This window comes from Capra hircus, chromosome 25 (genome assembly GCF_001704415.2).
Source record: "Capra hircus breed San Clemente chromosome 25, ASM170441v1, whole genome shotgun sequence".
Taxonomy (NCBI): domain Eukaryota; kingdom Metazoa; phylum Chordata; class Mammalia; order Artiodactyla; family Bovidae; genus Capra; species Capra hircus.
Window position 1 is genome coordinate 38,140,095 of NC_030832.1, and position 19,561 is coordinate 38,159,655.

Consider the following 19,561-nt stretch of genomic DNA (forward strand, 5'->3'; position numbering starts at 1 on the left):
ACGCTGTAGCCAGACATGCGTGATGACCCCTGGGGTTCTAAGAAAGAGGCAGGGGACCAACGGCTGCCGCACCCCCAGGTCAAGGCACAGTGGAACGGAGTCCTGAGTGAAGGTGGTGGGGGCTGGAGGGGGGCCCACAGGAGGACGGCCAGGAGTGCCGGAGGGAGGGGACAGAGGAGGGCCGGGGTCCAGGCCCATCGGCCTCTGACGGCAGCACTGGGATGACAGGACAGTGTGATGGCAAGACGGAAAGACCATGTGCAAATCCTCCTGAACTGGATACCCGGCCGCGGCCCACTGCCACATCAGAGGCGCTGGGGCTGCTTAAATGTAACCTGGACTGACACGCTGAGGGTCTGGCCCCAGCGCAATGTGCTGGGTGGTCTCTATGTTGATCTAATGCAAAGGCAATCACCCCACTGGGGCTGGAAGGAGCATGGCCCGAGTGTGGAGAAGCCCAGCTTCCTCCCGTCCACAGCCACTCAGGCCCCACACAGTGATGCCGGCAATTCTTCCAGGTCGTAACAGGTTTTTAAAAGGGGGTCTCCAATCACGGGCCGCTCTTGGATAACCCTGTCTCCAGAAGTGAGTGTTTCTACATAACAAGAACTTCGTGCTGTATTTCAAGTCTTCACCCTAAGTGGACGAGCATCACTGCCTGAGAGTGGGCTCCATGTTCTGACCCGTTTCACAGAGGCCGTCACGGGCCCCGGAGCAGCTCCGAAACTGGGAAGGGGGACGGGGGCAGGAGAGCAGTCGGACGTCAACAGAGCTCAAAGTCTGACTGCAGTCAGGAGGTGACTCGACTTAAAACCTGTTCTGAGTAAATGTTTTGCAAAAGCAACTGGTATCTGAAGCCTTCTCTAGACACAAACTGCTTATCTGGGAAAAGAGCAATCAGTACAGACGGTCCTGGAAGTCAGAAGAAAAGAGAGTAGACTGTGTGTTTGGCCCCAACTGCAAAGAGACAGGCTGGGGGTCAGATGGACTGGACCATACCCCCGTCTGTCCTCCCAAGCACGGCGTGCAGCACAGCGATGTCAGAGCCCCGGCGTGGCCACGGGCGTCCAGCCATGTGTCATCCCCCGGGGGTTCACCACGCGCTCCTTCTGGGACGACCCTGACCCACCTTGAAGTTGGGCTGGGCGAAGCAGCGGGCGACGGCAATCATGGACGCGGTCAAGGGGCCGGAGACGCCGATGGTGGTCAGAAACTCAGAGATGTTGGGTGTGAGGCGGAAAGGGACAGGGCGGTTGGCATCCAAGTCCCCGGTGGCGTCGTTTATGTCAAAGCGGAAGTAGGCCACGTTCAGCTTGCCCGTGTCCTAAAGGTCGGAGGCAGGCACTCAGGGGCGGAAGCGGCAGGCGCAGACTGAGCGGGGGTGGGGGCGGGCGGCCACGGCCTCCACGTTACCTGCGCGATCTGCAGCATCTCGGGGTTGAGTCTGTTGAGGTGCAGGACGAACTCCGCGAAGCCGATGAGCGCCAGCTGGATGGTGAACATCTTGCGGAAGGCCCAGTAGTCGGTGGCGCTGGGGAAGGTGTGCAGGGCCCACTCCCTGAGCATGCTGCGGGGGACCATGTTGCTCTGCACCTCCTTGAGGATGTCGCGCAGGACCTGGGGGACAGGAGTTCGGCAAGCGGGTCAGGCGCGGGCTGGCTGAACAGACACCTCGGGCGGGGGCAGGGGTGTGGGTGTGGGTGTGTGGGGTGCTCAGGGCCGCTCGGAAGGTCCCAGCGTTGGCTCTGGGTATTCCTCAATGGCCTCCTGGGCTGACTGAGCCCAGCAAAGTCACCACACACACAGCAACACACCGCGTGGGGAAGGCCTGACGGTGCGTGTGGCCACACTGTATTATCCAAAACATCCTTCTGTTTTCAACAGAAGGTTATGAGGCACATGGAAAAGAGGACGATGTACACAGCAGAGAAAGAAAGTCACCCGTGTCACCACTCACATCCAGACCGTAGAAAGAATTCTCAGAATCAATGGAAAGACAAGTCTTTTTACAAATCACCCAACATAAAAAAAGAGCAAACGGGGGTTTCCCTGGTGGTCCAGTAGTTAAGAATCCGGCTGCCAATGGAGGGGACAGAGGGTCAATCCCTGATCCGGGAAGATTCCACACGCCAGGGGGCACGGAGCCTATGTGTCTCAACTACTGCAGCCACCCCTCGAGCCGGGGGTCCATAGCGAGAAGCCGGAGCACGGCGACGAGAGCTGACCCCGCTCACCACAGCTGGAGAAAGCCCGAGGAGCAGCGACGACCCAGGGCAGCACAAAATAAAAAAAAATTATTTAAACAAATGAGCAAAGGACTTGAACTGACTTTCCTCCAAAGAAAATATGCAAACAGCCAACTAGCAAATGAAAAACACTCAGTGTCGCCTGCTAGCGAGCAAAATAAGCCAGCACGCCACACCCACTCGGGCGGCTGTAGTCAGACAGACAGACAGAACCAAGTGCTGCCAAGAACGCGGGGAAATCAGAACTCGCGTACACTGCGGTCACTTTGGAAAAGTCTGTGGCTCCGTCAAAATGTTAAACGTAAGAGTTACCAGCGATTCTACTCTTGGTATATAGATGTCAAGTGAAATGAGAACACAAGTCCACATAAAAACCTGTACATGCGTGTTCACAGCAGTATTAACAGGCAAAAGGTATAAATGTCCATCAACTAGTAAGTGGTAAGTTAAACGTGGTCCCTTCACACAAGAGAATCATCAGCGAGAAACGGTGCTGACACACGCCGCCAAGCAGATGGCCTTGAGAACACGCTGCGGAGGGCGCCGGGCACGAAAGACCGCACGCTGTGTGGTTCTGCTCACATGACGCGCCCAGAATAAGCACACTTACAGGCAGTGTGGTAAGAAACGCAGAGGGTAAAGGAGCTGAGTTAGTAACAAAGCAAACTAGGGCAGGAAGACTAAGAAGAGACGTCCGTGCCGTCCCTGTGCCAGACCCGCGCTCAGCTCCATCTTCACAAAGCGGGAGGGGGCTTCTGATGTAGCCACATATTTGTAGACAAGGGTCACTGGCTCCCACAGTCCAAGGAACATAGAGCCTTGAGAATCCAATCCATTCACCTCCCACCAACACCTCAAAACTGCCACAGTCCACGGAGACCGCTGATCACAGAACCCCACCTACTTTGCCCACACGACAGTGGGGGCCGACTCCAGACCCTGTGCCCCGAGCACGGCGCGGGGCTGAGACAGGCACCCCTGGGCTCTGTCCTCCTGAACCAAGCCCTTCAGGACCCAGATTAATGGAGACCAGTCCCTGGACAACAGAGGCAGCTTCTGGCCCTGGGGGTCTCTCCCCAGATCTGGGAGGCGCCCGCGGGGAGCGCAGGTAGGACCACGGAGGCATCAGGAGAACTAGCCACAGAGCTGCCCCGTGGTGACCCAGAGAGCCCTGGACAAAGCCTTCTCACCCACGCCCCCCCTGCCCCGCTGCCCCAGGCAGGGACCGCAGGTGCAGAGAGACCCTGGCCTGCCAGCAGGCGCAGCGGGGGCATCCGGGACTCCCAGATCCCCGCTGCCCCGGGCGGGACCCGCAGGCGCAGAGAGACCCAGGCCCGCCAGCAGGCGCAGAGAGACCCTCGGCCCGCCAGCAGGCGCAGAGAGACCCAGGCCCGCCAGCAGGCGGAGAGAGACCCAGGCCCGCCAGCAGGCGGAGAGAGACCCTCGGCCCGCCAGCAGGCGCAGAGAGACCCAGGCCCGCTAGCAGGCGCAGCGGGGGCGTCCAGGAGTCCCGGATGCCACAGAAACACCCGAGGCCACAGAAACCGCTGGCCCGGCAGGTTTCTGCTTCCCCATGTTCTGCACTTCAGCAAGGCCACACTGCACAGAGCCTGCGCGCAGCCTGGAGGCCGGGCAGCACACCTGTGAACGTGCCCAGGGGGAGGGCAGACAGCCTCACACCCGCCACGCCCTGCTGTCAACCACACGAACCTGCCAGGAAGTTCCTTTACAATTCACATTTCTGAGCTGCTTTGCGGGAAGGACTCTGAGCTTCTACAAGGCTGAATGAAAACGTATCTCTGTCCTGCTGCAACGAATGGCCCTTGGCTGAGCCCACGGCCCCGCCCCGCCCCCGCCCGCCCGCACCTGGTGGCTGGCCTGCGTCCCGCGCGCCTGCACCGTGGCCAGGCGGTCGTAGTAGCGGGAGATGGGGTTGTCGTGCTCGATGCCCTTCTTGGCGCAGCGCTGCTTATAGATCTCCACCAGCGACAGCGAAGAGGGGTTGTCCTCCACCAGGCGCATCTGCGGGGACACGGCCACCACGCGGGGGACTGAGGAGAGAGGGGAGACGGCGGCTGAGGCGGGGACCGACCGGCAGAGCACGTCACGGGTGCGCTCGAACACCCACAGCGCGCTGCAGAGCGGATTTCTCAATTCACTTATCTTGGGGGATTATGAACTGAAGGGTGAGAGACTTTAGGTCAGAAAAGGCTGGATCACAGCGCGGCAATGTGAGGGGTGACTGCCGTTCTCTCCGGGGCTGGGGAGTCACAGGCAGCCCAGCCCCGCCCCACGTGACAGGTTCACGATTCACCCACCACCACTTGGTTCTGTAAAGACCTCACCTGAGGTTGCTGGGTGCCGCCTGAACAAGATGTCAGGGGCCTTCTTGGGGCTCCTCGACTCCCAGGCAGGCGCCTCAGGTGGTGCCCACAAGGCAGGTGGTGCCCAGAGCAGATCAAGAAGTTAGAGTGAAAGTCGCTCAGTCGTGTCCGACTCTTTGTGACCCCATGGATTATACAGTCCGTAAAATTCTCCAGGCCAGAATACTGGAGTGGGTGGCCGTTTCCTTCTCCAGGGAATCTTCCCAACCCAGGGACTGAATCAGGGTCTCCTGCATTGCAGGTGGATTCTTTACCAGCTGAGCCACCAGGGAAGCCCAAGAGTTCAGATTGTGCTTAAAAACTGTGTGGAGCACGCCATCAGCAAGCCCTGCTCAGCCGGCGTCACCGGAGCCTGGGCAGGCTCCTGGGCGAGTGGAGATGGCTGTGCGCGCGGTCGGGGCCTGCTTCTCCAGGCAGGCGCTGGTCAGGCGCGTGCTCTGCAGGGGCTATGCGCCAGCAGGGCGTACCCGGAGGCAGCCGCGCGCGTACCTGTGAAGAACAGGTGCCTCTTGGTGGTCTCCTTCCGCTTCTCCAGGCAGGGGTTGAGCAGGCGCAGCAGCTGCAGCACGCGCTCCTCCCGCCGGGACTCGGTCAGGCAGGCGTCGTTCATGACCAGGTACGGGTAGATCTTGCCGTTGTGCCCGCGGATGTAGAGCCTCCTGGCGGCCGTGTTGTGCTTCTGCACAATCTCCACCCGGGGCATGAACCTGCCAAGACCCCGTGCGCTGACACCACGCCCCGCGCCCACTCCACCCCTCTACTTTGAGAGGGTTACCTATGCCCCGCCTCGCGGGGATGGGGGATGGGAGCGCCTCGGCGTGGGAAGGACAAAAGGGGAGGAAGAGTGGCGAAGCTGGGGTTTCACACAGGTGCGCCGAAGGCTAGGCCTCAGCAGTCAGAGGACACTGGGGACCCTAGAAATGGGAGAGCCTGGGGCCCTGGGACAGAGGAGCTGCTACCGATGAGCCAGCATGGGGCCTGTGCACCCTCGGGGCTCACAGCAGAGGGACGGCGTGGGGCCTGCACACCCTCGGGGCCGACAGGGGAGGGGAGCAGCAGGGTCCTATCTGGAGGGCCCTGTTAAGGGTCGCCACTTCCCAGCTCACTTTACATTTTAAATGAGATGCAACTTGCTTTGCTCTAAAAAATTTCACCGTCGTCTGATTCTGTTTTGAATACTGTGCCTTCAGAGTATACAAAACACTGCAAAACCCTGCTTCGTCAAGTTCTACAAGCATTCAGAAAGGATTCTTTTGAGAGCAAGCACGAGCTTGACTCAGACAAGACACGGAACCCATGGGTTCGCCCAGACCCGTGAAAGGTGCCCATGACTCCAATCCGAGGGCAGTTCCGTGTCCTCTCCCAGGGGCAGAGGGGAGGGAATCACAGTGCGACCCGCTGACTGGTCTCCCTGGAGCGTCTCCCAGGCATCTGCTGGGGGAAGGTGTCGGTGACCCTGGGCTGGCCAGGCGCACTCACCGAGCGATCTTGATGTAGTAATGTGTCGGCTTCGGCATCAGAAACTCCCCAGGAATTTCCACCTCAGCCGTCTGTGCTGAGAAGTTGCTCAGAAACCGGCACTTCTCTTCAATGAGGAAGAATTTTGGAAGCTGCTTGGTTTTAGCCTCCAGGATTTTGATCCACTTTTTCAGTTTGGAAATCAGATTATGAAGCTTCATGGATCCTGGAACACTGAAGTCAAAATCTGCAAAACAGAATATGATTAGAAACATGTTCGGTAACCTGGGAGATTTTCAACTCACTGCACCACGACGACTCCTGCACGGCCCAGGGAGGAAACAGGCACGCTTTCTGTCTAGTCTGTGATAGTGCTGTGAGGGGCAGGACTCCAATAAACAGCACATAGAAATGCCGACTGGAGTAACTGGCGCGGAGCTCTGGGCATGACACACGGCTGCTCCCACAATGCCATTCGTCACGCCCTTGTGCGAGTTTAATTTTGTAAACGTGTCATCAGTTTCACGACAGTCGACGCACTTCTCTCGTGGGGTTTTCCTCACAGCATTTCTCCGGCTTTCCTTTACCATCTCACGGGCGGTCCCGTGACTAGTGAGGTGAGCACGGGGGAGGCAGGTCTCCATCCGCCAGGACACAGGGCTGCACCATCTCAACTCGGGGACAGGAAGCTGTTATCAAGGCCAGGCCTAATCTTCATGGAACGGGTTTCTGTTGTTAACTTTTATTTTGAAATAAATATTCACAGGAGCGCTAAGAAACGTACAGGGAGGGCCACACACTCCTTCCCAAAACCAAGGCCCTGGCACACCCATGGGGCTGAATCAGACACGTGACCTGTGCGTGTTCTGCGTGCACGTGTGCATCCATGAGATGTGTCGGGGGCGCTGTGTATCCCGGAGGCCCCCCGTCCACCAGCTCTGAGCCATGCCTGCCTCCCCCACACCCGACACCTGGCCACTGCTGGTCTGTTCTCCATCGTGACCTCACAAAGGCGTCAGAATTTAGAAGTGCATGGCAGGAATCCTTCAGAGAGCGGCTTTCTGCATTTAGCATAATTTCTCTGAAGTTCATCCAAGTTGCCGTGTGTGTCTGTTAACGCCTCTTCATCTGCTTTGAGTGCGGAAGAGCCACACTGTGTGTGTCCCTTCTCCTTGGAGGGGCCTCTGGGGGACTCGCATTTGGGGCTGTCGCCACAAAGCGGCGGTCAGCGCTTGGGCACAGCGTTCGCACGTGGGTCAATCTTCCCTCTTGGGACCGACTCTCCGGAGCTGCCTTCCCCCCCTGCTCACAGGAGTGGAGCCAGGGCTGCGATGCTGCTGTGGGTGGAGGGGCGACCCTCCTGTGCTCTCCAGACCAGAACCCAGGGCGGACACAGGGTCGGCCCCCGGGGCGCGTGGCCAGAGGAGCTTGCTGCAGGCGTCCGGTGCTCACTGCAGCTGGCGGTGGGTCAGCGCCTCGAGGCCGGCCCTCTTCCAGGTTTCAGCGCCTGTCATTTTCTCACATCAGAATCCAGATGCGGTCCACCTCTAACGCTCTATTTCAGACTGCATACGCAGTCTAAGTATCACTTCTCGGTAGTTTAGGACGGCATCCACAAGACTTCCATGTCAGACGCCTCCGTTTGCCTTGAGGGACAGACCACACATACTCCAGCTCTGGGGGGCGCGGCCTGGCCTGCGTGTGCCCGGGGGACAGGGGTCCCCGACGGGGACTCAGGCTGAGGGGCACCGAGAGGTCACACAGAGAGGTGGGGCCAGATCCGTGCTCCCGCGGGTCCAGGAAACGCAAGAGCCCCCTCCTCATCCTCCTGACGCCAGAGCCACCACCAGGGGATTCCCTGCCTGTCACTGTGGGGCTGGCGCTTTCGGGTCTTACTGCCTCACCTGACCCTGTCCAGTCTTCCACAAAAACCTGGCAGGCAGTGGGACTGCGTCCTAAAACCCTGTGTCTACCCCGGCTCTGATTCTTTGACTTTTCCCTGGAGGGAAGGCCGTGCGATCTCGGGGCAGGGAGTGTCCCGTTTCCTTACAGTCTAACCCGCCCACCTGGTGCTGCGTTCCAGAAAAGCAACGGAGGCGGTTAACCGGGCCGGGCAGGACCGAGGAGCAGGGTGAGGGGCCGCTTCCCCGGGTCGGGACTCACCGGTGGTGAACTGGCCCTTCAGCTTCTGGAAGACGGGATCCTGGGCGGTGGCCTGGGCGCGCCGGGCCAGGGACTCGGAGGCGGCGCTGGAGAACATGGTGGACACGTTGGACACGTTCTCCAGGCCCACCCCAAACGTGCTCACCAGCTTCTTGACGAAGTTGAGGGTGTGTGGCGTGATCTTGGCGTCCGACACCGCTCCGCTCTTCTCAAACGCCACGGAGTAGCACTTGGCCAGGCCCTGCTGGAGCTGCCTGAGGACCTGGGGGACAGAGACACAGTGGGCTCGCACAACAGAGCTCTGCGCTCGAGCAAGCTGCCCCCCACCCACTGGGCACCCGCCCAGCCGGCCCCATCACGGACAAAGCTCTCGGGGCGCCGGTGTGCAGAACCAGGGCGGGGGGCGCCCCGGATGCTCACGCCATGAGCTGCGTTCTCAACAGCAAGGAACAGCTGTCCTGAGTGCTAACAAAAGAAAAAGACCCACAACCCCACCCTCTGCACCACGCACACGCCCCTCTGTTGTTCAGGGAAGCCTATTTCAGATCGCGTCCGTGTACTGCGCACACACAGAGTACCGCAGCACTGACGAGGGGGCCTCGTGGCCAAGCAGACAACAGACGCCGGCTACTTATCACCACCACTGAGGCGGCGGCCCGAGAGCCAGCTCTGGGCCCTGGAGACGATGACCCCTGAGATGGCCTCAGCCCACATCCCGCTGCTCCTGGGCTAGCGGTGGGATTTCAGCGGTTAGGTTCAGACAAGTGAACAGAAGCAGCATTTTAAAGCCAGCAACGGCTTTCTTGATGTCACCTTCGTTTGAAGTCTTCTGCTTCGGCGGTGATGACGCACCAGCGTGCAGACGTGGAGCCTCTGCGGCTCCGTCAGCGAGCCCACCCACAGACACGCACGAGCCGGGAGCTCGTGTGGACAGGCCGCGCCCGCGAGGGCCCCCGGACCCACGCCCTCCGCGCACACAGCCCCGCCACCTACCTCCTCGTGCCAGTTCTCCCGGAACCAGACCATCTGGTCGACGATGCCTTCCAGGGAGGACAGCAGCGTCGGGTGCAGCTCCCGCTGCATGTGCATGATGCGGCTGCAGCGCCACATGGGGGCCGTGGCTCGGATGGGCCCTGGATCTGATGCAGAATGGGACTGGTTACCCACTGAGCTTGGCTGCTGCTGTCCAGAATCTGAGAGCAACACACACAACGCCAACGTCAGCGCCGAGCTGACCGACGGGAGAGCCGGCGCTCCGAGGACCCCCCGGCCGGAGGAACGCGGGTTCCTGCCGGCGCGGGACACACCCCGGGGGCCTCCCGGGGCTGCGAGGCAGGCGCCCTGTCCCGGGGTGCAGTGCCAGCAGAAGGCGCACGGGGGAGGGCGCGAGGTGGGAGTGCGACTGCGGTCCAGGTCGGGGGCGCGGGCTCCCTGGACCCCCTCTGCCTGCAGTGGGAGTCTGAGCTTTTTTTTTAAAGGTCTGGCAAAATATTTCTCAATTCAGTCTTTGTATTACAGCTCCGAGAATCTAGAAGTGTGCTTTCATCAAGGAAAGTCAAACCACAGGTATAAAAGACATTAAAAACAAAGCTAGCTGCTATGTAAGAAATGTTACAGAACCCCTGATGCTCATTTTTTTAAAGCTTTAGCTCACTTAGAACAAAAACCCTTAACTTTCAACTGACCCAAACTCCAATCTACCTAGCCAGCCAGGAGGTTGGCACAAAGTCCCACCCCACGCAGGACTGGGAGCTGCCACCACCGTCGGGAGGAGGGAGGCACCTTCCTGGAAAGGCTCTGGCCTCACAGTGAGCGTGTCTACGTATTAAAGACGCAGGAAGCAAGCGGTGCTTTAACTGTTTACAGAGCACCATGCTTAGTGGGTAACTAAAACCATTAAGTAAGTTATTTCTCTACATACCACAGTAATCATTACAGATTAAAAACTCCTATTTTGAATAAGCTTTTACATTTGGTTAAGACTGATTTCTTTTTCTTTAGGCTGTACCATGTGGAAATGGGATCTTAGTTCCCTGGCCAGGGATCGAACCTGTGACCCCTACATTGGGAGCTCGAAGTCCTAACCTCTGGACCACCCGAGAAGTCCCAGGTAAGACTGATCTCTATGCGGATTCTTCTGACAGCTGGAGGCATGATTCCTTGTAACACAGTAAGGGGCATCTGAAATGTGTATCCGAATGCACTGATAACTAACGAGATAAGTTCAACTTTTGCTTTTTGTTTAGTCGCGCGGTTGTGTCCACTCTTTGCAACCCCATGGACTGTAGCCAGGTTCCTCTGTCTGTAAGATTTCCCAGACAAGGACCCTGGAGTGGGCTGCCATTTCCTCCTCCAGGGCATCTTCCCGACCCAGGGATCGAGCCCACGGCTCCTGTCTTGGCAGGCAGATTCTTTACCGCTGAGCCCCCTGGGTTTCACACATTTTTTCCTACGTATAGATGGAATCACTGGAGTGGATGAACACCTTGTCACACTATGGTGAAGGAGAGCCAGCAACCCCTAGGAGGTCAGGTTTCGTCTTCCCACCCCGGTGTCCTCGCAGCGTCTGAACACAGACGGGCCTACGGGCTAGAGGGGAGCTGCTGGTGGGCCTACGCTGGGACAGCGGGAACTTGGACGCCCTGGGGACCCGCCCCGTGGCCTGGCCGCGGCCCCGGGAGACGTACCGCTCTTGTAGCGCTCCCGCTGCTCTATCTTCAGCGTCAGGTACAGGGTCCGGATGGGGAAGTATACAGCCTGGGGATACACGCGTCCCACCTGCTCAGAGAGAGTCAGTCATGAGTGGGAAGGGGCCCGCACCTGGGTGACACCACTGACTTGGCACAGACAGGAGGCCAGACTGAATAGCAAGCCCAACGTCCAGTTCAGCTGGAAAAGACCCAGGCAAGCGCAGCCTGGTGGATTCATCAGTCTCGCCCACCCAAGACTCCTCCTGGCAGAGCAACCTTACTGTCATCTGGTCTAACCCGAGGGTTACAGACACCCGAGTGCCTGCCTCTCAGGCCGATGACAGAGAACACAGAATGACAGCCGTCTTCATTCACCAGAACCGAGAGCGGGCTGCCGACAGGGCTCCCTAGCAAGTCACTTCACTCTGGGTAACTGTAGGACGCAGGGGACCGGCCTTTTTCTTTTAGGTAAGGAATGCCAGTTTTGGTCAACTAGAGTTCCACGGCTTCTTCAGAAGGGCTGAGCAGACATTACCCAGCTTGGCCACTGGCTGCAGGGAGGCTGGCTAACGTATGTTAAGAGATGTCCAGTGAATGATGACACCAAACAGAATCTACGTCTTTGACAGATCAACTCCAGGTGAAGCACCGGTACCAGGAACACAGCCGCAGGCGCTCAGGGGAGAGTGAAACCACTTCTGGGTGCCCTGTAGATGCTGTACGTGAACGGGGGGTGAGCAGCGTGCCCCCAGGTGCCTGGTTACAGGTTCACGTGTGAGAGGTTGCATACAGGACTCTATAACTCGATAAAACAAAGCGCCACCAAAGGCACCAATCCCAGACCAAACGGTATGCACGTGTCCCGTTTAGGCCCTCCCCTACCTCTTGGCCTTTGCGCAGGAGGAGGACAGTCTGGAGCAGACCTCAAACACGGGTCACGACAGCTTTTCTACAGGCCCAAGCCCCCAGCCTGCCCCAGTGCACACGACCGTCAGCCCCCAACAGCTGCAGCCGGACAGCTGGACCAAGAGCAACAGACCCCACAGCCCGCTGAGCTTTCTGCTGGGGCTCAGAGCGCCTGGTCCAGCCCATGACGGGGAGTCAGCCGTGAGCACTGACCGGACACCGTGCTCAGGCAGTAACCTGAGTGCTCGCCAGGGACCCTGCGTTTTAACAGAAGGCGTGCTTTACATGTATCTTGCGTGGCAACATGTGTGAGAGAAGCAGTTAGCGCCCTGACGCCGTGAGTCCAGCAGATCACTGCCCGACAGTCCCGCTGCGCTTTTCAACTACTGCCACTTCGGCGTGACACCACGCGGCAGCTAACTGCGTGCCCCTGCCCATCCATCCTAGTTCCAAAACTCTGAGCACGCACGTTTTCTTTCTTGGAAACAAGGATGTGAAAGGAAGACACTTTGTGACCGAAGCGGCCTTGCAGGTCCCACCTGGCTAATCAGGTTCAAAAGCAGCTTTCCCTCGGAGCCGACCAGACAGGTGAGCAGCTGCGGGATCCAGGCCAGCCACTGGATGGGCGGCACGCCGATGCAGTACTTATCCACGGCATCTGCCAGGGTGTTCTTGTCATCGTCAAAACTCAGAAGCCACAGCACCTAAGACCGAAGGGAAGTCAGAGAGCTGAACCAAAGTCTCCGGTTCCAGTCAGGGGGCGTTCCCCCAACATTAAACTGCCACCCAGGGCACCTCTCCTGGAATCACGGGAAAACATGGACAGAAGGCCCAAGTGTATGATAAAGCTTCGCTATAAAGCTCACAGACAAATGAGGTTGAAAATTTAAATACAGTTTTTATGAAGGTTTAGCTTTAATGCCAACTATTAACTGATCTTGTCAGCTGGCTAGCGGTGGTCATGTGGACCCCAAAGGGGCTCCAGCCTGTTATCCACACTTGCGATCTCCCCAGAACAAAATGGGCTTCTGCTCAGATCTCAGACGACCACCACCACCCTAGCGCGAGGTCAACCCCTGCTGGCAGTCTGCTGCCAAGAGACGTCTGGAACTATTTCATCTGCAAGAAAGCACATCTGGACATGGGTGGTGAGGCGGCCTCTCGGCATTACTGCGGTCGGGCTGTGTCTACAGTCAGCTTTTGCTACAGGGATGCTCAAGCCAAACTCTAACGGTAAATCAAGGAATTCTAAAAACTCCTAACCTTTACTGGACAAAGTAAGCAGAACAACCTATTCTTAAGTTATCCGCAAGAATGGATTCTGGGTTGTACAGATGTGTTTCCCGGAGAAGCCAAGAGGGTGCAAGCTGGGAGGGTGCTCGGGCTCAGGCAGCCACCTACTGGGCACCTGCGACCACAGCCGACTGGCTCCGGCCTGCGTGCATGGTCCTGGGAGTGGGAGGTCAGAGGCTGAGGTGCGTGGCAGGGCGCGCTCCTGGCAGAGCCCTTGCAGTCTGCAGGAAGCCCTGTCCAGTGGGAGGCCCACAGCCACACTGGACCTGAGCTCTAAGACCCACCCACACTCCAGGTTCGGTTGTGCCGCTGAGAAGTCCTCTAACCCCAAGAACGTCCAGGCCTCCACTTTTCAGCTTTAAATAGAACCTACGGACTCTGTGCTGCCTCAGGCCCAGCACGGACCAGGAGGTCACTGAGCTTCCATCCCAACTAAAGGTTCCCAGGAAGGTCTCTGGCCGAAGCGAGTTCCTCCGGCCTCACCTTGGCCAGGTACTTCCTCGACTTGCTCTCGTTCTGGTGCCGGCACGCGTGCAGGTAGCAGGTGATGGCGGACACCCCGAGATGCAGCTGCCGCTCCTTGACGAAGATGTTCTCCAGGTAGTCGCCCCACATGGCCCAGGCTTTCACCAGCACGTCATGCATCTGCACAGCCGCAGAGAACGCTTTGTTCGCTTCCTCAGACCTGGGAGGGCACGAATTGAGACTGTGATCACCACGGACTAGAAAACCAACTGTTGTGAAGTGACTAACTCGGTGGCAGTTGGTACAGTTAAAATGCCATGTGCCCGCCACCTCTACGGAGGCTGCGAACCTTGTCATCACCCCCAAGGAGACCCCGACCCACGAAGCACCACTCCCCACTGCCCCCAACCCCCAGCCCCGGTGGCCCCCCATGGAGTTTCTGCTGCTGTGTCTCGATGGACTGACCACCACACATCTCACATTAACGGACCCACGGACGGCGACTTTGTATGTCTAGACTCTTTCAATCAGCCTCAAGTGTTTTTGAGGTTCATCCACGCTGACGTTCATGTCCACACTTCACTGGAGAAGGAGATGGCAGCCCACTCCAGTATGCTTGCCTGGGAAATCCCACGGACAGAGGAGCCTAGCAGGCTACGGTCCATGAGGTCACAAGAGAGTCAGACATGACTTCTCAACTAAACCACCACCCCTGCCAAAAGGTTTAAAGTAAAACATAATACACATATCTTGCACAAAGTCAGAAATATTCAACCCATATTTAAGAGCTGTGTTATGTATGCTAATCCAAGAGGGTCTGGTGACTCCTGTGATTAAAGAAACACGAGGTTTATGTCTGCTGTGGAGAAGCAGCAGCATCTCGGCCACTGTGGATCGCCCTGGAAACATCCCATCCCTGCTCCCAATTACTTAGATTGTTGAAGCAAAGACAATTTGGTTTAATGAACACAAAACTGCTTTCATGGTCTCAGAAGGTTTACAGTGATGCAGAAAAGGCAAGCACAGAAACGAATAGTCATAGTACAAGTGGTAAGTAAAAGGTATGCTACAAGATTCAGAAGAGGGACTGATTAATTCTGGAGTTGGATGGGCTTAAGAAGGCCTCAGGGAAGAAGTCATGTTTGAGCTGGGTTGTGAAGGATGATGGAGTTCACCAGAACTCAGGATGAAAGGATGGTAATGAAGAAAGGGGGGCTGTGGAGAGTCCTGCAGAGAGTTCTCACAGCCGGTTAGTCTAGCGTGAAGCACTCTGATGGGAGACGGGCAGGAGAGGTGGGTGTGCGCCAGATCACCGAGGGCCACCGTGCTCACAAGAGAGAGACCAGGGCGCGGTGAGGAGCCAGGGCAGGGTTTTGAGCAGACTAGTGGGGTGATCCTTCTGAGACACAAATCTGACCACTCTGTGACCATGTTGAGAATGTGTGGGAGAGTGAAGAAGCTGGAGGCAGTTAGGAGGCTTGAACTGAGGCAGCTGCAAATGCATGTGGGTTGGGTATGTTTGAGAGGTATGCTGGAGAACTGCATGGACTTGATTTCATAATTAGATGAAAGAGAATGTGTGTGTGTGTTAGTCACTCAGTTGTGTCCAACTCTTTGCAACCCCATGGACTGCAGTCGGCCAGGCTCCTCTGTCCATGGAATTCTCTAGGCAAGAATACTGGAGTGGGTTGCCATTTCCTCCTCAAGGGGATCTTCATGACCTAGGGATCAAGCCTGGGTCTCCTGCATTGCAGGCAGATTCTTTACCATCTGAGCCACCAGTGAAACCCAAACTGAAGGGGTGCAAAGCTTTAATCATTTAGAAAAATGTTTAGCTATATTTTTAATATTGTTGACATTTAAAATCATTTAAGCATCAGATTGGCTTAGGTAAAACTTAATAAGGAATTTATAAACGTGGAAAGAAAAAATATTAAACACACTTCTAATGAAGGTAATATTTTCAAAGCATGAAATAAATCATTGACTAAAATGTCATAGATCTGCTATTTGAATTCAGATTTACCAGCCTTATTTGTAGTAATTTTCATATAACAAGTTTCAACAGATAAAAAATTCAGACTACCATAGCTATAGCATCTTCAAAATGGAATATCCTACAGTTTTAAAAATCATGGTTGTATTTATTCTGTGCTTGAGCTTTCATTATAAAACTCATGTTTGTCCACATATAAGCCACGGCTGAATTCCTGGATCAAAGATTTCAGAAGAGATTTCAGCAACGTTCTTCATCACACAATCTACTCACCACAGAAAGCCCGGCCCCCCTGCCCGTGATGGAGCATGGAATTTTCAGGTCATTCAATGAGTCACTTTCTGTTAAAAAAGGCTTTTAATTCTTACTAGCAAATAAAAGTTACTTCTTTCCTAGTGGCTCAGACGATAAAGAATCTGCCTGCAATGCCAGAGACGGACGATCCCCTGGAGAGGGCATGGCAGTCCATTCCAGTGTTCTTGCCTGGAGAATCCTCATGGACAGAGGAGCCTGGCGGGCTACAGTCCATGGGGTCTCAAAGAGTCGGACACAACTGAGCGACTAAGCACAGCAACATATTAAAGAAAATACCACTTCATTCTTCTCTCATGCTGGGTAACATTCTACTGTTTGTACATACCACATTCTGCTTATCCAGTCATTGAGGAGTTAGAATATTCTGCTACTGAAAACAGAACTCTGAACCTTCATGAATGACTACCTGCCTGAGCTCCTGTTTTCAACTCTTTTCCATAATTACCTGGGAGTGGAATTGCTGGGACATAATTCTTCGTTTATAGTTTTTTGAGGACCCACCACACTGGTTTCCAGTTGATTGACCCCTCCTCTAAAGCAAGAATCATCTCCATAAAAGGGATCAACTCTATTCCCAAGATGGCACACTGAGAAAACGGGGCAATGAAACTGTTATTGGCAGTTCCATGGTCAAGGAACTCATAGTTAAAAAGTACCACACTCAAGCCAGCTTTCTGATCCTGCTGCAAGCTTCTACTTTCCTAGAGATCCAAAAGCTGAACACCACGTCTGACGACTGATGCCAACTCATGTCAATTTCTAGCTTCATCTTCACATTGCTTTTAAGTTACAAACAACTATTTAAATAATCTGATGAGTCTTTCTCTCACCAGCCACCTATATAACATACATACTTGTTAATCTGTGCCAAGAACATCCCCTTCAGTGCATAAAATTCAGCCGTCATCTCTTTCGTGAAGTATTTTAAGTTTGTAGATTCAATAACTTCAAGGCCCTGTTTGTAAAAACAGAAAGGTTCTTGAACTTGCTAGACACTCATTGAAAACCTCATTAAAATACTGATCCAGGCAGTTAAGTCCTAAAGGTCACTGACAAATATATTTTAAACTGATGAGGCTTGCCTACCTAGAATATTTGTTGACTGACAAGGAGTATTTAAACTGAATCACTAAACACAAATTCAGTTCCAGACACCTTAATGGTATTATTTTTTCCAAAGCTTTAGACAGCTTGTCAGTTTGATTGTTTTTGATCAATTTTCCTCTGAACATAGCCCAAATCTACCATATACCCTCACAGTCCTGCAATTTTTAGTTTTCGTTTTATAACTACATTACCCCAAGTATATGGCAGATTAGAGACCGTGGCATATAATTCAAATACGCAAGTGGCTTCCTGTCCCTTTCTCGTTCTGGCAGAACTGCTCCCCGAGACCAGGGAGTCCTGTAGCGGCCCAGTGCCCTTCCCTGTCGTCTGGGCCAGGAGCTGGCCCAGGGACCCTCACTGCCAGGGCGAGGGCGGGCACTGGGTCCACCGGGCACCCTACCTGCATACACTCGTTCTTGCCCATGACGCCTGCCAGCTGGAGGTAGCATTTGACCTGCTGCCGAATCTTCTGGAAGCAATCCACAATAGGGACAGTGGGAATGGTGTGGATGCGACTTAATATATCCAGAGCCACATTGACCAGGCCCTGCTTCCGGGCAATTTTTCCATACTGGATGATTGCTGAAGCCGACGCGTGAACCCCAAGCATAGCATTATTTGAACTTGGGTCATGCTGAGAACTGTTTTCATATGCAGTTACAATAGCTGGAGAGGAAAGAAGGGACATTTCGGTCCACGTCAGACATTTCTCAGTTTAAGGCTTAAATAAAAAATGAAAAACAAACAGGGTGGCTTAAGAACATGGGAGGCTCTGTGATCAGCCCACGTGCCTCTCCCTCACATTTGCATCAGAAGGATGATCTAAGAAGCACTAACTCCTCAGTGGAGAATCACCCTCTTGGCTAAGGCTGCTCTGGATAAAGAGAGGCCTGGCAGGTCTACGGGAAGCAGCAGAGGGGCCCAGGGAAGTTGAGCAAGGCTCCACCTAGCCCCCCGAGAGCAGGTCTTAGGACTAGGGGCGCCTTCAGAACAAAAGGGCCACGACCCAGAGCTCTGATCCCACTGGTCCGCGCCCCTGGTGCCAACAGGCAGCTGTTTGGCAGCAAGGCTGTCCTGGGTGGAGAAAGGCAACAAACAGGGAGGGAAATTCTTCCCCTCTTTCACCACCTTCATCTTTACCCTCGTCATACCAACCACCTCTACCACACCTGCCAAGAAACAGAAGATTCGGTGAAAGAAAAAACAAACAAAAAAAGAACAAACAGAAAAACACAACCAAGACATGCAACCAGAACAGCGGGTGTCTGGAAAATTACATGGTGGAGGCATGCCGGACCAGGTGGGTTTACCCTGGTAATGGTGCTGCCGCCACATGAACACGCTGCTCCAGTGGGACAGGTCGTCCGACACGATGGGCAGCCGGTTCCGCCACGTCTTCACCACCGTCTTCATGTCGTGCAGGCTGTTGTTCCTCCCCAGGTTGGTGGGCTGCAAGCCTGCGTTGATCTGAGCAGCCTCCTGAAGCTCGATGATTTGCTGGGCTGCCTAAGGGGACCAGAGTGAGAGATTCCATGGTGAGCAGGGCGCGAGGAGTGGATGAGGAAGGCAAACCAGAGCCGACCGGGAGTGTCTCCTGTGAAGGGCCCAGGATTCAAGGGGATGCTCTGGGATTTACTCAGATGCAGCATCTAACTTATTCCATGCCTCACACACGACTCTCGGGATACCACCCCCCAACTCTTAAGACCTCCACCTCCGGCTGCCGTGACACTGGACCCTGGAGAACAGCGGGGTCCTCACCGCCCCACTCCCGCCCCCACAACTATCCCTTTGCCCTCCCTCTGCCCCACGCTGGGTGTGGTTCTCAGTAGGTCTTCGACAACGCCTCCTGCCTTCATGCTTTCATCTGTCAGTATCTGAACCCTGGGGCCACGTCAATCATCTCAAACACAGCTCTGCTGCTCTCTCCCGGCTGATACGTGCATTCTCACCACCCACCTACCCATCTGTCCAGGCCCCTCCTGTACATGCCACTGGCTGCAAACGTGCAGTGCTCTCTGGAGCCCCTCTCGGCTGGGGGTGGGGGGTGGGGCACAGCTCTGAGCCTTTTCCCACGCTGTTAATTTTCACCCGCCATTCCCCACAGCGATTCTTCCCTTCTCTGAATCTTGGGTTTATCTGTGTTTGCACATGGCTCCGAGTCACAGATGCCCCCGTAAAACTTGGGTTCTTACGGATATGTCCTCTCTCTCTAGCCTAACTCTTCGAGAAGAAATGTTTTTAAATTCTCTGAATCGTCTGAACTCCCAAACACAGCAGCAAGTTCAGGACACAGTATCCTGCTGTTTGCTCTTATTTTAAAAATTGTCTACAAGAACTCACACTTTCCATCTGTATCTATACTTCAAGTTTAGTTCACTACACTCAGATTTCTGAAACCTTAATCTAATCTTTCTTCCCACCAAAAGCTTACTGAAGATAGAACTACAGGGTATTTGTATTGTAACAGCTTTACCGAAGTATAATGTAAACATCACTGAAAGCACCCTTTCAGGTGTACGGTTCAGTAGTTTTTAG

The 19,561-nt window shown here is 55.2% G+C and overlaps 1 protein-coding gene across 12 annotated transcripts in view; it reads right to left on the reverse strand.

The window, feature by feature from the left end:
* The window catches only part of TRRAP (transformation/transcription domain associated protein), an 89,580-nt gene that overhangs the window by 1,118 nt on the left and 68,901 nt on the right, over window positions 1-19,561 (reverse strand). For 7 of the 12 annotated variants that reach the window (XM_018040231.1, XM_018040232.1, XM_018040233.1 and 4 more), the window contains 13 exons: window positions 18,301-18,529; window positions 17,424-17,689; window positions 16,771-16,871; window positions 13,624-13,825; window positions 12,387-12,551; window positions 10,939-11,029; window positions 9,245-9,444; window positions 8,252-8,513; window positions 6,110-6,335; window positions 5,120-5,337; window positions 4,113-4,297; window positions 1,414-1,617; window positions 1,130-1,324 (listed from right to left, as the gene is read on the reverse strand). In XM_018040231.1, coding sequence (XP_017895720.1) covers window positions 1,130-1,324; window positions 1,414-1,617; window positions 4,113-4,297; window positions 5,120-5,337; window positions 6,110-6,335; window positions 8,252-8,513; window positions 9,245-9,444; window positions 10,939-11,029; window positions 12,387-12,551; window positions 13,624-13,825; window positions 16,771-16,871; window positions 17,424-17,689; window positions 18,301-18,529 — 2,544 coding nt within the window. The remainder of the gene's footprint in view (window positions 1-1,129; window positions 1,325-1,413; window positions 1,618-4,112; window positions 4,298-5,119; window positions 5,338-6,109; window positions 6,336-8,251; window positions 8,514-9,244; window positions 9,445-10,938; window positions 11,030-12,386; window positions 12,552-13,623; window positions 13,826-16,770; window positions 16,872-17,423; window positions 17,690-18,300; window positions 18,530-19,561) is intronic. The other 5 variants (XM_018040237.1, XM_018040235.1, XM_018040238.1 and 2 more) reach the window with 3 other exon arrangements.